The sequence below is a fragment of the Brassica oleracea genome, chromosome C3 (assembly GCF_000695525.1).
Source record: "Brassica oleracea var. oleracea cultivar TO1000 chromosome C3, BOL, whole genome shotgun sequence".
In the NCBI taxonomy this organism is placed as follows: domain Eukaryota; kingdom Viridiplantae; phylum Streptophyta; class Magnoliopsida; order Brassicales; family Brassicaceae; genus Brassica; species Brassica oleracea.
The window spans coordinates 4722874-4736791 of NC_027750.1; the positions used below are offsets into that span (position 1 = coordinate 4722874).

General features: G+C 39.3%; 4 protein-coding genes across 4 annotated transcripts; 3 read left to right on the plus strand and 1 right to left on the minus strand.

Annotated features, from left to right (window-relative positions):
• Positions 1–1493: 1493 nt before the first annotated feature.
• LOC106332752 (uncharacterized RNA-binding protein C25G10.01) lies at positions 1494–2862 on the minus strand. The gene is made up of 4 exons (XM_013771251.1): positions 2565–2862; positions 2397–2465; positions 1867–1973; positions 1494–1689 (listed from the first exon to the last, which is right to left on the minus strand). The coding sequence occupies exons 1-4, from the start codon at positions 2797–2799 to the stop codon at positions 1594–1596; spliced, it is 507 nt and encodes a 168-aa protein (XP_013626705.1). The 5' UTR covers positions 2800–2862; the 3' UTR covers positions 1494–1593.
• Positions 2863–2986: 124 nt separating this feature from the next.
• Positions 2987–5666, plus strand: LOC106331631 (UPF0613 protein PB24D3.06c-like). The gene is made up of 9 exons (XM_013770022.1): positions 2987–3334; positions 3648–3724; positions 3897–4002; positions 4114–4206; positions 4300–4365; positions 4535–4680; positions 4785–4893; positions 5020–5084; positions 5354–5666. Exons 1-9 carry the CDS (start codon positions 3074–3076, stop codon positions 5499–5501), a joined length of 1071 nt encoding a protein of 356 aa, XP_013625476.1. The 5' UTR covers positions 2987–3073; the 3' UTR covers positions 5502–5666.
• Positions 5667–6055: 389 nt separating this feature from the next.
• LOC106331802 (TVP38/TMEM64 family membrane protein slr0305-like) lies at positions 6056–8393 on the plus strand. Its single transcript, XM_013770214.1, has 9 exons — positions 6056–6385; positions 6743–6804; positions 7007–7061; positions 7172–7270; positions 7361–7447; positions 7529–7645; positions 7734–7826; positions 7912–7942; positions 8034–8393. The coding sequence occupies exons 1-9, from the start codon at positions 6290–6292 to the stop codon at positions 8252–8254; spliced, it is 861 nt and encodes a 286-aa protein (XP_013625668.1). The 5' UTR covers positions 6056–6289; the 3' UTR covers positions 8255–8393.
• Positions 8394–9738: 1345 nt separating this feature from the next.
• Positions 9739–11294, plus strand: LOC106335704 (basic 7S globulin 2-like). The gene has a single exon (XM_013774292.1). It carries the CDS (start codon positions 9971–9973, stop codon positions 11144–11146), a length of 1176 nt encoding a protein of 391 aa, XP_013629746.1. The 5' UTR covers positions 9739–9970; the 3' UTR covers positions 11147–11294.
• The last annotated feature ends 2624 nt before the right edge of the window (positions 11295–13918 follow it).

Below are 13918 nucleotides of genomic sequence, written 5' to 3' on the forward strand. Positions count from 1 at the left end.
TTTATTTTAGTCTTCACTAAATTAATATGAAGATTATAAATTTGATGGACAATAATTAATGAAAAATTTTCACAACTTTTTTCTTATCTGTAAACAAACAGAGTTTCGTGTTCGATTGAAAAAACATGACTTTAATGAACACTAAATATGGAAGAGTGGAAAAACTTTTCTTTCATGTTTATGTTTTGTTTCATATTTTTATTTTCAAAATTTGAAGCTTTGATTTTAGTTATAGATTTGATTATTTTATTTGATGGTAGAAGCATTTTTACTTTTTTTGTTCATTTATTTGAACATGTAATATATTTTTAATAAATGACTGTGTTGACAATATGACTCTAAAATTCATATAATATGATCTCAAACTAAATAATTATGCTTTTTGTATAAAACCGAATAAACCGAAAACCGACGGTATATAAACCGAACCGAACCGAAGTAAATATGGATTTAGAATGGTAGTTATATTTTACTAACCGAAATACGGAAAACCGAAAAAAACCGAACCTAAACCGAACCGATATTCGGATTGAACACCCCTAGGGAGAACGAAGGGCCACGAGAAAATCCGTTGAAACTAGGCCTGAGATTTTTATCCGAGATCCGGATTCGATCCGAGAATCGATACGGATCCGATCCGAAAATCGGATATCTGGAGAGGTCTAATCCAGATCCGGATAAAAAAATTTTGGATCCGTCAAAGTCAGATCCGGATCCGGATATTTTAATTTTTTAGTCCGGATATCCGGATCCGTAAGTTTTATTAATAACTATTTCAAAAATAATAATTTCTATATATAAAAATTAATTTTATTTAATATATTTTATTTTTATAATAGTATATATAAATTTTATATAAATTTTGTAATATTATACATAAAAATAATTAAAAACATTATATATTTTTTTAATTTTTCAATTATTGTTAATATTTTATTTATATTAATATTATTTTTTATTTATTTTAAGGATCCAAATCCGGATCCGGATATCCGTCGGATATTACAATTTTTAGAAGGATATCTGACATCCGGATATCCGACACCCGGATATCCGAAAACCCAAGACCCAGATAAGAATAGTAAAATTATGGATCCGCCGGATAAAAATCCGGATACCTTAAAATTACCCGGATACCCGATCCGTCCCATGCGCAGTGGAAATGCTTCAGTCCATGAGCATCACATGACCTGCATCATAAAATACCAAATGGCGTGATAATTATATTTCCTTTTCTTTTTAACTTCTAATGATTAGTTCTTTTCTGCTTTAATAAAATATCTGGATCGCTAATTAAGTATCTACTGAGGCCCATACAATAATAAGCCCACTAAATGCCTAAGAAGGGGTCAGAACAATAAATCACACAACACCACTGAGGCACTGAAGGCAGGAGACACTCAACATCACTAGTTCGATCGCCTCTCTGACCACTACAAATTCACTAGCCAACGGGCATTTTTACTAGCAATTGTCAATTATCGATAAGTCGGTACCAAAGCCTGTTCTATGGGACATTTAATAAATGGGTTCCTCCTTTAGAATCCGAGTTTTTATTACATTCGCTCACAACAGAAAATATAGTAAGATCATTTATTTATTTACAAAAAGAAAATCGGAATTTGGTCTCCGGCGACGGGACAATCCAGGCTGGCCGAATTTAACAAGTATAAACCTGCCATCAAAGAACTAAACCAAAAAAACGATATCAACAACAATGTCATGTTATATTCCTATACGTGTTCAAGAATGAAAATCAATCCGGAATCAAGCTAAAAAAACTTTTGTCAAAATGATCTTGGAGATCTAACTGACGCATGGAAGAAAATACACATGTTATATAGAATTCAAAGAAGCCTTTTATACCTTTCCGTTCATAGCTTCAACAGCCAACTGTGCATCCTCTTTTTTGTTAAACCAGACATAGCCATATCCTAGAGACTGCCGAGTTCTTTCGTTCACAATGATTTTTACTGCCAAGAGAAAAGGTACGTAAATAAGAACGTGCTAGCTTCCAGACTGATTCTTCTAACCAAGCTGACCTAACGATATTCTTATTGCTATTCATGCTACATATGCAGGTAGGTTCCAAATGTTGAATGAGAGAGTTATAAATAGTAGCAATTCAGGATTCCCTCATTTGTTTCTCTATCTAAAGAAGATAAGTTTTGAAACCCCTTTTTTTTGGCAAATCAATAGTTTCTCATTAGCTCAAAGTCAGGACCTAGTCAGGATTCCCTCATTTGTTTCTCTAGCTTAAGATTTGCAAAAGCTAATAAAGAGGTTCAAATTCTACCAAAAACCTCCCTAACTCAATCCTATTAGCCTAGCAATTAGCAACTGTTTAACAAGGCAACATAATAACTATATTCAACGCGTGGGAGAGAGAGGTTCACCATGGCTAACTTGTCCAAACTGCGAGAAGACCTTCTTCAAACGCCCTTCAGTCACTGAATCCGCAAGCCCTGTAAATTGCACTTGAAGAGATAACAGATTCAATCTCTGATAAAACCTAGGCATATGGTGAACAGAGTTCATAAAAGGACGAATCAAATCGAATATACCCTTCACGAATATCGACGAGATAGTAGTAGAGGGAGTTGAAGATACTTCTCCGGCGACGCAGCTGATGGTCCGCCGATTTCTTCTCGCCGTATGACATAACGAAACCAAATGATATCTTGAATTTTTCTCCGTCGGGATTATAAGTTCTCCCCGATTTTGAGATACTCCGACGAATTGAAGTTTGTGGAACGGAGACTGTAGAGTTGAGAGTGAGGTAATGTGAGACAGTGCCATCTCCGTCAAAGTTCGTCGTCGCCGGCGAGAATCAAACCCTTAGAGAGAGCTAATGACCAAAACTTCAGTTTCTTTTGTACTTCGCTTGTTTAGTTTGGGCCTATTTTTCGGCCCATTAATATTAGTCGTTAGGCTCTCCATCGTTGTTTTTTTGGATCCTCCCAGTAACGCGGGTGTTGGCGCGTGATTTCATTCGCTGAAATTCCATTTCTCAGTCGTCTCGAATTCGAAACGAATCTGATAAACCGCCGCACGGTCTCTGCGAAGCCGAGGAATGTCTCTCTCCATGTCCTCCTCCTCTTCCGCTGCTGCGGCCGCGTCGACACCGAAGTCTTCGTCTTCTCCGGCGGCCGCTTCGTCGACCACGTCCTGGTTCTCCGGAATCGTTCGCGGCCGCGGCGACAAACCCAACCCCGCGAAGCTATCGAAAAGCGCGTCCGCGACGGGAATCGGAAGCGGGGATTACGGTGGACCCATCAAAGGGAAGAACCAATTTCGCGGAGTTTTGTTCAAATACGGTCCCAGATCAATTCAGGTTCAGTTTTGTTAATTGCGTTTGCTTTTGAGTCAAAAGGAGACGACTTTTTTCATCTCAAGCTTCTTTGCTGCCTTTCATCAATTGGTTTCCTGATCATGATCAATTGATCATTTTTAAGGTGATTTAAGTCAATGTTTCAAGCTATGTGAGATGATTTTAGTTGACTACTCAAAGCAGCAGATGATCAAATTTAATAAATATCGTCCCTTTCGGAATGGTTTCTTGCACAAACCTGTAGATTCTTGTTTGTGGATGTTTATGATCAAATTTAACAGCTTGCTTGTCTTTTTACCACATGTATCGCCTTCAGGTGGCTTTTAAGACTGGGGAGTATAAGCAACAAGTGATATTTATCGGTGGATTAACCGATGGGCTTTTAGCTACTGAGTATGTGGCTTCTCCCTTTGCCCTTAATCTCTATCTTTTTCTCGCATAGATTGTGCAGTGTTTTTTTTTCCCGCTGATTCTAGATGATGGTTGCCTTTTAGGCGAATCTAGCTTTTATTTTCCAATGTATATTGATTAATGAAACATTCACAAATTGTTTTTTTTTTTTCAGTTACTTGGAACCACTTGCAATTGCTTTGGACAAAGAGAAATGGTCACTTGTTCAACTACTCATGTCATCTTCTTATTCTGGATTCGGCACTTCCAGCTTGAAACAAGTAAAGAGTGTTTTTTTTTTTTGGTCAATTGATTTAGATTTCATATGATATTGATAAGACTCTGGACTAAAACTATGAATTTCTTCGGTTTATTTGTTCCTTTTGATGAAGGATGCACAAGAGATCGACCAACTTATAAGCTATCTCATCAACAAAGAGAACTCTGAAGGCGTTGTTCTGCTTGGTCATAGCACTGGCTGCCAGGTGATTGATTGGTTAAGCCCTCAAACACTTTTGGCCACGGTTCTGAAAGAAAAGTTATGACAGAGACTTTTTTCTTCACGTCCTTTGAAACAGGACATTGTGTATTATATGGGAACAAATGCTGCATGCTCCCGAGCCGTCCGGGCTGCAATTTTGCAGGTGCCAGTTCTAGATTCTTCGACTTGTATTTTTCCCTTCTTCTCTTAAAGCTGCTCGTAATCGTATGTGAAAAGACTTGAGCTGAATCTTGTCTAGTGTTGTTATATCATTTTGTTTTTTACTTTAATGTAGAGCTGATCATATTGCATATTGCATTGTCTTTCCTTAGGCCCCAGTCAGCGATAGAGAGTACAAAGCAACACTTCCTGAAACACCAGCTATGATAGACTTGGCTGCAAACATGATAAAAGAAGGCCGAGCAGAGGAGCTAATGCCTAGAGAAGCTGATCCTAGTGCTCCAATCTCTGCCTATAGGTAAGTATCTATTTCATTGTATTATAATCACAGCCTTGGAAAAAATAAAAAAAAAACTTGTGTTTTGAGGATACAAAAATCAATCTTTTGTTTGCTTCCTGCAGATACCACTCCCTCTGCGCTTACATGGGAGACGACGATATGTTTAGTTCTGACCTTAGTGATGATCAGTTGAAAACCAGACTTGGTCACATGGCTAACACACCTTGTCAGGTAAAAACTAAACTAAACATCACAATCATTGATTCATTTCCAGTCCCGGTGAACATTTTGTTTCTAGATGAAGCCATTGGGATCTGATTAGCTTCTTATATTCTCCATGTCCGTTGTTGGACACAGGTGATTTTCTCCATGGGTGATGAGTATGTACCGGATTATGTCGACAAAAAAGCTCTGGTTAATAGGTAAGGCCTTAAACTAAAGTGACAGTAGGAAGACAAGATTGTTTCCATTGTGTTCATATGTTAAGAGTCTTGAGTTAAAATAAGTATATACAGAGTGTCCTTTAGACACAAACTTTTGACCAAAATAATGTAGAAAATGATTGCACATGAATAAACAAATCAAAAGGATTTGATTTGATTTATGTGATTACATGTTATCAAAATGGTATAGAAATGATTGCACAAGAATAAACAAATCAAGAGGATTGATTGGATCTGTGTGATTGCAGGTTGAGTAAAGCAATGGGAGGAGCAGAGAAAGTGGAGGTAGAGCATGGGAACCACTCGCTCTCCAATAGAGTTCATGAAGCTGTTCAAGCCATTATGAGTTTTGTCAAAAGAGAAGGACCCAGTGGTTGGGATGATCCTTGGAGCTAAATCTTCTTTTTTTCCTTCTTTTCATTTATTTGGATGAAAATTATACAAATTTCAATCTCGATGAATTAACTCAACTTCTTAGCTGATTCATAGTCATTTCTCTTTCATCTTGGATCGTTAAAAAAGTTGTCCTTGTTATATAATCCCCAGATTCTTTTGTTGCTTTATCTTGTCTTTATACAAAATTGTTTCTTGTCTTCTCCATATAATCGTCAATGGCTGGTTTTGATCAGAGAGCTATCACTCAACGGTACAAGTCCATTAATTGGTATCAAACTTTTCACCTCACCGATTGATGCTGAAAACAGACATTCCTGTGTGTTGTTCTCTTTTTTATGGATTGTTGGTTTAAGTATTGTTTCATGTATGTAACCGGTTTAGTAGTCAAGCCTAACCGTGAAAGTTAAATTGTATAGTTTTTACTTAAACATCTCAATAAATATTAACATCAAATGTAGAAAAAGATAAAATCAAACAAATATTGTATTAAGATATGATCCCTAAAGATTAAGATATTTATGAAAATATATTAAAGGACGGCTCAGAGTGTTCATATGTAAAAAAGCTCACGGTAAAGATGGGAATTGGGAAGTCTTCAAACCAAATCAACAATTGAAATAATCATCCTTCAACAAACCTCCGTTCCACATTAAATTCTTGTCATTTTCAATTGTTCTGATTAGATAAATCTCCAGGCAAGCGAAAGAGACAAATCTCTCCACCCTTGAAGATCTAGTTTTTGTTTTTGCTTGGCAGAGACAACCACAATCGATTTAGGGTCGCCGTAAATGGCGTTGACGTGGGGATCTGCTCTCCGGATCTCCGTTCTTCTGATCCTTGTAGCTGCAATTGTCTTAGCTTTCTATTTCCTCCCCGTCGAGCAGGTCCGTAAATTGCCAAATTGGGGTTTCAGTTGTGGCTTTATGTGATGGGTCTTTGTTGTTTTCTCGAAATTCATTTCCTTTTCGTTAGAGTTTCTGGTGAATGTGGGGTCGAATTGTCTCATTTGAGGTTTCACAGCAATAAAGTTTTGAGCTTTTTCCATCGTCTTTCTGATCATGTGAAAGGAAAATATTAACTCTTGGCATATGGTTTATGAGAAAGTTGTGTTTATGTGTGAAACTATTCAGATTGATATATTTTCTTTTGAATTTGTTTAATTTGAACTAGTGATTTTGTAGGATTAGCTAGTTATGATCTGAAACTTACTGTCTCTCTCTCTCTTTGTGTGTGTGTTTCAGCTTTTGAGGGATTTTTTGTTATGGGTTGAACAAGATCTAGGGCCTTGGGGACCTCTTGCCCTGTAAGTGTTTCTCCTTCTTGTTATGATACTAATTATGTTCTGGAGTGAATTGTAGCTGTGAGCTCATCAACAGACGTAGCTTTATCTATGTTTAACCATGGTTTTGGGAAACAAAACTTTCTAGAAATTGAGGAAACATAAGAGTTAGGAGGCCTTTTTACCTAGTTACTGAACTTGTCTTTCTTTTGTAATATGTGTGTAGAGCTGTCGCCTACATTCCTCTAACAGTTCTGGCTGTTCCTGCCTCTGTTCTAACGGTATACACATCACATCCTGATTCTTTTGTGTGTAGTAAGTATACTACGGATGCTGTTATCCACTCTTTCGTGTGTGAGAAGTCTTATTTGGTTGAAGCTATGATATTCAGATCGGTGGTGGCTACCTCTTTGGGCTGCCAATTGGTTTCGTGGCGGACTCGGTGGGAGCTACACTTGGCTCTGGAGCAGCATTTCTTCTAGGCCGTACGGTAAGTGTCTTAAACTTCTTATGTGATTAGAAGATTTGCAGACATATGCTATCTCTTTGTTTTGCTTACATGATGAATGTTCTTATGCAGATTGGAAAACCATTTGTAGTTGCAAAACTCAAGGACTATCCTCAGTTTCAATCAGTGGCTCTCGCTATTGAGAAATCCGGTTTCAAGGTGAGAACAACCAATGCAAGTTTTAATCATTTTTTTACTGCTGACTTTTGAAACTTATGAATAATGCAAAACTGAATATAGATTTGCTTGTTGCTCCGGCTTGCTCCTCTTCTCCCATTCAGCATGTTGAACTACCTCTTATCTGTAACTCCAATTACGCTGGGACCATACTTGCTTTCTTCTTGGTTAGGAATGATGGTAATCTTCACCTAATCCACTTCTCTCCATGATAAATGTTAAATTGTGAGAGCAAGAATACAGGTTTGATGCATTGTTAATTTGGCAGCCAATAACGCTTGCGTTGGTGTATGTTGGAACAACTCTAAAAGACCTTTCTGATGTGACTCACAAGTGGAGCGAGTTATCTTTCGGTCACTGGGTAAGATCCGCACAAGTTTAACTTAAAAGTACATTATCACCTTCTTTTTCAATCTCTTTTCTGACCGGTCTTTGGCAATTTGCAGGCATCCTTGATTCTGAGCCTTGTAGTATCCGGTTAGTTGGACAGATCATTTTCACTATGATATAATCTTTATGAAACCTGCAGATATTTATGTTTCTTTCTTTCATCTTTTCTTCTTTGCAGTGATATTAATGGTGTGTGTTACTAAGGTGGCGCAGAACGCTCTAAGAAAAGCTTTAGCAGAACACGGAGGGGACATGAACGGAGCGGTTGCAGCCTCACCTGAGCTGAACGATGTGGCTGATGTTCCGGCTGATTTAAATGAGCCGCTCTTGATAAAGATAGACTCTCAATCACATCAGGACCATGAAAATCAGAGAGCCATGAAAGAAGCTGCTGGTTAGATTAAGATTACTTTGTACAATAATCTTATCATCATTAACTTACAAACTACAGAACATAGGTTCACTGGGCAGAAAGATCAGCTGTTAATGCACATACTCTCGATTCTTGGTTTTTGTATAAGAACATAGATTAATAAAATTAGAATTTTTTACATGTAGAGGCAATTTCTCACATTCAATTTGCACTACAAGACACTTATCACTTGAGACACACTTTCTTTTGTTAAAAAGACTCTTATGATCCTAAACTAAAGAGAATATCTCTCCTCTTCTTATTTCATTTTATTATTTTTCTTATTCTACTTTATGTATTTATTTACTTTTATCTCAAGTTCTAAAATATATTAAACAAAAATAATTGTCATAATAAACTATATATAAAATTCTCTTATCTTTTAAGATCCATGTTCAAATATAATTATATATATTAATGTGTAAATATAATGTGGACGTGGACACGAAAGCGTGGATAACATAATTATAAATTAGTTGTGGACATGAACATCTTAACAAAATTATAAACTAGTTGTGGACATGGACAATATTCATTCGATTTCATTCATCATCTCGGGATCTAAATTCAATTCTAATCAAAATTACATCCATCCACATCATGACAAAGCTCAAATTCCTTAGATCAGAAATCTCTGACATGCAAGATCTATTACTCTCCGAGAAAAGGTAAACGCTTCTTCGATTTTTCTCTCTGCTCATACTCACAATATCATCTCTTTCTCATCTTGATTGAAGTTTAACTGCAGATAATTTATCAATTGAGTTGAAGAAGCCAAGTGTTTGTATTGGAGATAACAGATTCCGTATCCACGTTTTATGGTATAATTTAGTAACATGAGTCTATGTCCACGTATTGTTGTATAGTTTTATAGAATCAAAATAGAGAGTTTGTCCACGTATGTACTATAAACACATTAACATCACGTATCCACACATTACTCATCACTCATCCACACATCACCCGTCCACAAATCACCCAACCACACATCACTCGTCCACAAATCACTCATCCACAACTATCCTTTCCATTAAGGGCAAAATTGTCTACAATATGTTGCTGACCCACAACAAAGTGTGTCACATGTTAGAAGTGTCTCTAGGTGTAATACAAATTCAAAAAGTGTGTGTTAGTGTAATCAACTCATAAAATTATTATTGTCTTATGTAGTTTTGAAATGTCACTAGTCACTACTATATACTACATAGAGTCGCAAAGGATCCAAAATCTATTGGGCCGTAACCATATAGATTTTTCAGTAGGCCCGTATATAATAAACTAAGCTTAATCTAACTTTTGTAATTTTGTATATTCAAATGAATTATTTGTCACGTGGAGAATTAGCAAAGTACCAAACAACTCCAACTGGCGCATAAACTCTACCACGATTAAGGATATTCCCAAAAGAATTAACAAAATCAAAATATCTCGACGCATTAAAATACTACCGTCGCACATACCAAACCTCCTCTAGTGTGGCTACCTTTTTTCCTAATAAATGGATAAAACATTGACCAGAAGAAAAAGTCCCCACAATTCCCGAAACGACACGCAGTCTACTCAGCACTTACCTTAAAACAATCCTTGAACCGGCGTCGCCCCACCGCGTCTCATTTCTCTTCTCTCTCTCTCAAACAAGAACCTTATCCTTTTAAACCGTCCTGATCCATCTCCTTCCCTTCACTCAATCAACCACACTTGTAATGGCATCTTCTACTTCTTGTCTGAATCTCTTCGTCTTCTCCTTCCTCTCCGTTCTACTCATTACCAAATCACAGATCTCTGGTTCGGTCAACGGTGTCGTTTTCCCTGTTACTCGAGACCTATCAACAGGTCAATACGTCGCAGAGATTCGCCTTGGCGACTCGTATGAGCCGGTTAACCTCGTCGTTGATCTATCCGGTACGCTTCTATGGTTCGATTGCACCTCCGGACATATCTCCACGTCGCGAAGTCTGATCTCAGGAAGCTCAAGCGGCTGTCTGAAAGCCAAAGCTGGGAACGACAGAGTTTCATCGCGCGGAGACCAAAACGGTGATTGCGAGTTGCTTGTCCGAAACGGCGTCGTTGGGATTACGGCGAGAGGAGAGCTCGCAACAGACGTCTTATCATATGGATCTGTTGCTTCTCAGGGAACGGTTGATCTTCTCTTCGCCTGCGCTCCTCCGTTGCTGTTACGTGGACTCCCTAGTGGAGCCCAAGGAGTAATGGGCCTTTCCAAGGCCCAAATCTCTCTCCCTTCCCAACTCGCCGCGGAAACTAACGAACCCCGTCGTTTAACTGTTTATCTCTCGCCGTCGAACGGCGTCGTGTCAACGCGTTCGGTGGAGGATGTGTTCGGAGCGGCTGCAGCTAGATCGTTGGTCTACACGCCACTGTCAACAACCTCGAGCGGCGGTTACTTAATCAACGTGAAATCGATCAGAGTCAACGGGTTCATGCTCGCCGTGAACGGCACGTTATCCGCAGAGCTAAGCACGTTGGTCCCTTACACGACGATGGAGAGCTCGCTCTACGCGGTTTTCGCGGATGCTTACGTTAAAGCTGCTGCGAGCAACGCTAAATCGGTGGCTCCCGTGGCACCGTTTGGTCTCTGCTTCACGAGCACGTCTTCTTCGGATTTTCCGGCGGTTGATCTGGCGTTGCAGAGCGAGATGGTGAGGTGGAGGATTCAGGGGGAGAATCTGCTGGTGGATGTTGGTGGTGGGGTCCAATGCTTGGGAATTGTAGACGGCGGGTCGAACCGGGTCAGTCCGATTACAATGGGTGGGTTGCAGTTAGAAGGCTTTGTGTTGGACTTTGATTTGGGTAACTCGGTGATGGGGTTTGGAGAAAGGACACGCTCTAGTTTAGATTCCTTCCGACAAGAAGCTTTGTAGTAAAAACATCTTGTTTGACTTTGTAGATATTGTCAGTTTTGCGCTCTTTGTTTGTTGTGTGTTTGTCATAAGGTACCGTTTTCTTACATGAGTTACTGTAAGCAACTCTGCTCATTTACACTAATATGGTTTGTTGGTTGTGATTATACATAAATTCGCCGTAGAGGATAGGCTTGAGAAGGATGAAACAAGATGTAGAGGCGAAGGAGCCAGCAAGTAGGATGGAGTTAGGGCCATAACCTATGTATGGATATGTAGTATTTTTCCATGCCCACATCGACTTTAACCATGTCCAAAACTCTCCTCCAAGGCTCAACCCCACGAGCACGTACAGAGTTATCATTGAACATTCATAGGAGTAGCAATGAATAAGATTCTTACACTCTACTGCTGTACTGCATAAATAATTTATCGTAGTTTTTTAGCATTACAAGATTGAAGATTCACAAAAACCAGCAGATGTAAGGTAAACGGAATAAACAGATGGAATCGCGTTTGTAAACGCCGAGTCGAATCGGGTTGGCCCAATTATGACATGTGGGCTAAAGTTAGAAGCCTTTGTTTTGGGTACTTTGAGTCTTTTGGCTGACGGGCTTGATTTTTCTTTTTTTTTTTGTTAAATTGTAATGTCATTCCAAAGAAACGAAGGTATAGTTACAATATGAATTGAACCAGATTCTGCTTAAAAAGCCAATCTGCTCCTAGAGACTGCAAAAAAGTTTAAAAAAAGTCCCTAAGAAACACTAGAAATTAACTCCAAAAGTACCAATAATGGTGAACTTAGAGCTAACAAAAAACAGAGCAAAAGACAACAATTTGTCCCACTTCAAGCGCTACTTGAATCCTTGATAAACAAAGATACCAAGTGAATAGCTAAAGGAGCTCACACGAAACCTCACCGGAGTGTGGCTCCACACGGCTTCAACGGGGGCGACAGGCAACGGCTCCGGAACACCAGTAGAGGAGGACGTCGCATAAGCAAACCAAAGCTATCTCGAACTAAAAAACAGACTGAGTTGATCCGACATGACACCGCTTACTTTGAAGAACAGAACTGGTCAAGCGCAGGCGGTAATTTGACTCCTCTTCCGGCCACGCAACACAAACATAGGGCAGAAACATCAAGGAATACTCAGGGAGATTCATCGGAGCTAAAAGCGAGGGGACTGAAGCATAGAAAGAGAATGAATCTCTTTAAAAACAGGTGAGACAGCAGTAGATCGACAACTCCATCTTCTTGCAATATGCATCAGACCGCAAAGGGTTGTCCTCAAGACCCAAGAGCCAATGACAGGAGCGAAAAGAGAAGCTGTGAGAAGACACCGTTAAAACACCATGGATATCGTCGATTGAACTAATAACAGAGGTCCTCCGAGTGGTTAGCCTTCACACCGCTGGTTTCTCCGAAACGGAGGGGAGAAGCTCAAAGATACCTTGAGACGAGCCCGTCAAAGCTGCATGGGTACAAGCCAAGACCGAGAAGGGTAGAGGAGGCAGCGACGCTCGTCCAACTTCTTCGGTAGATGCAAGATCAGATCTGACCCAGATCTGCTACAATTGGTAAATCAGGGCTGAAACGAAGGCTCCTTAGACACTCCGACAGAGCCACTCCTCGTTGGTGCTCTAGGGGAGCCACATACTAATGAAACTCCGGTTAGTTTGCTCTCGGCGAAACTCCAGAACACCAAACAAGAAGGACTGCTAGCAAGAAGGAGAAGCTAAGGGAAAAAGGCTTGGTGGCTCTAGTAACAGGATGTGGCGACCAGAGCCAGAGGAGCTTCTGGTCACCGGAGATGGAGGAGCGCGGCGGCAGATCTAGGTTTTTAGGGTTATGTGGGGAGAGACAAAGGGGAGAATCGCTTCTCTCTCTCCTCTCTCTTGTTTTTTTTTTCTTTTTTTTGACCCGACGGGCTTGATTTTGATTTCAGTAATTTCACGCCAGATATAATTGTTTTTATTCTACTGTAAGAATTTTTATGAGTTTTTGCATCTAATAACCAAAAAAAAAATTAAAATTCACCGACTAACCATAAGAAATACATGGCTAGGATATAATATATATTACAGCAGCAGCTTGACGAAAATACCCTTGAACCAATTTACCCCACGCGCATTGAATAGGAAACGTAGCAGACCTATGATGTTCTAGAGAAAACAAAAAGACAAAAGGAGAGAAAAAAAACGGGAGTGAAAGAGGTAAATTTTTAGGGTTTAAATTCAGCGACAGAAATAAAAGCAGAGGGTTGCATAATCAACAATGGCCTTTTGTAAACTGTAACTCGACCACTGAGGTGCTGGTGAAGTGGGTACGTGTTGGAGAACGACGAACGCAACAATACAGGGCAGCAGTGACTGAACGGGCGCGACACAAACAAGTACTGGACACAGCTGCATCGTGAAATCACCGACTAAGAAGGTGAGTTACTTTCTAAATAAGGTTTTGGTTACAGAACAGGGGAACTTTTTGTTTAAATTTTGGTCAGTTGGTGTGGAATGTTTTGTAAACCGTTTCTATAAGTTCATGTTTGTTGGATCTGGACATGCACTAGTACTGTAATGTCGTCCATGGAGTGGTTCTTGTGAATCATGTAAGCTTATGGTGTAGTAACTAATTTACTCTATACTATGTGTTATAGTAAGGAAATTGTTATGGAGTTGTTATGTGACCGATTGTTTGCTGTTTGTAATTGTTAGTAAATTGGTCTGGTAAAATACGGTATCCGTATGTTTGGGGTTGTGACTATGATATAGTAGTTGTGTAGTATAGTTTCC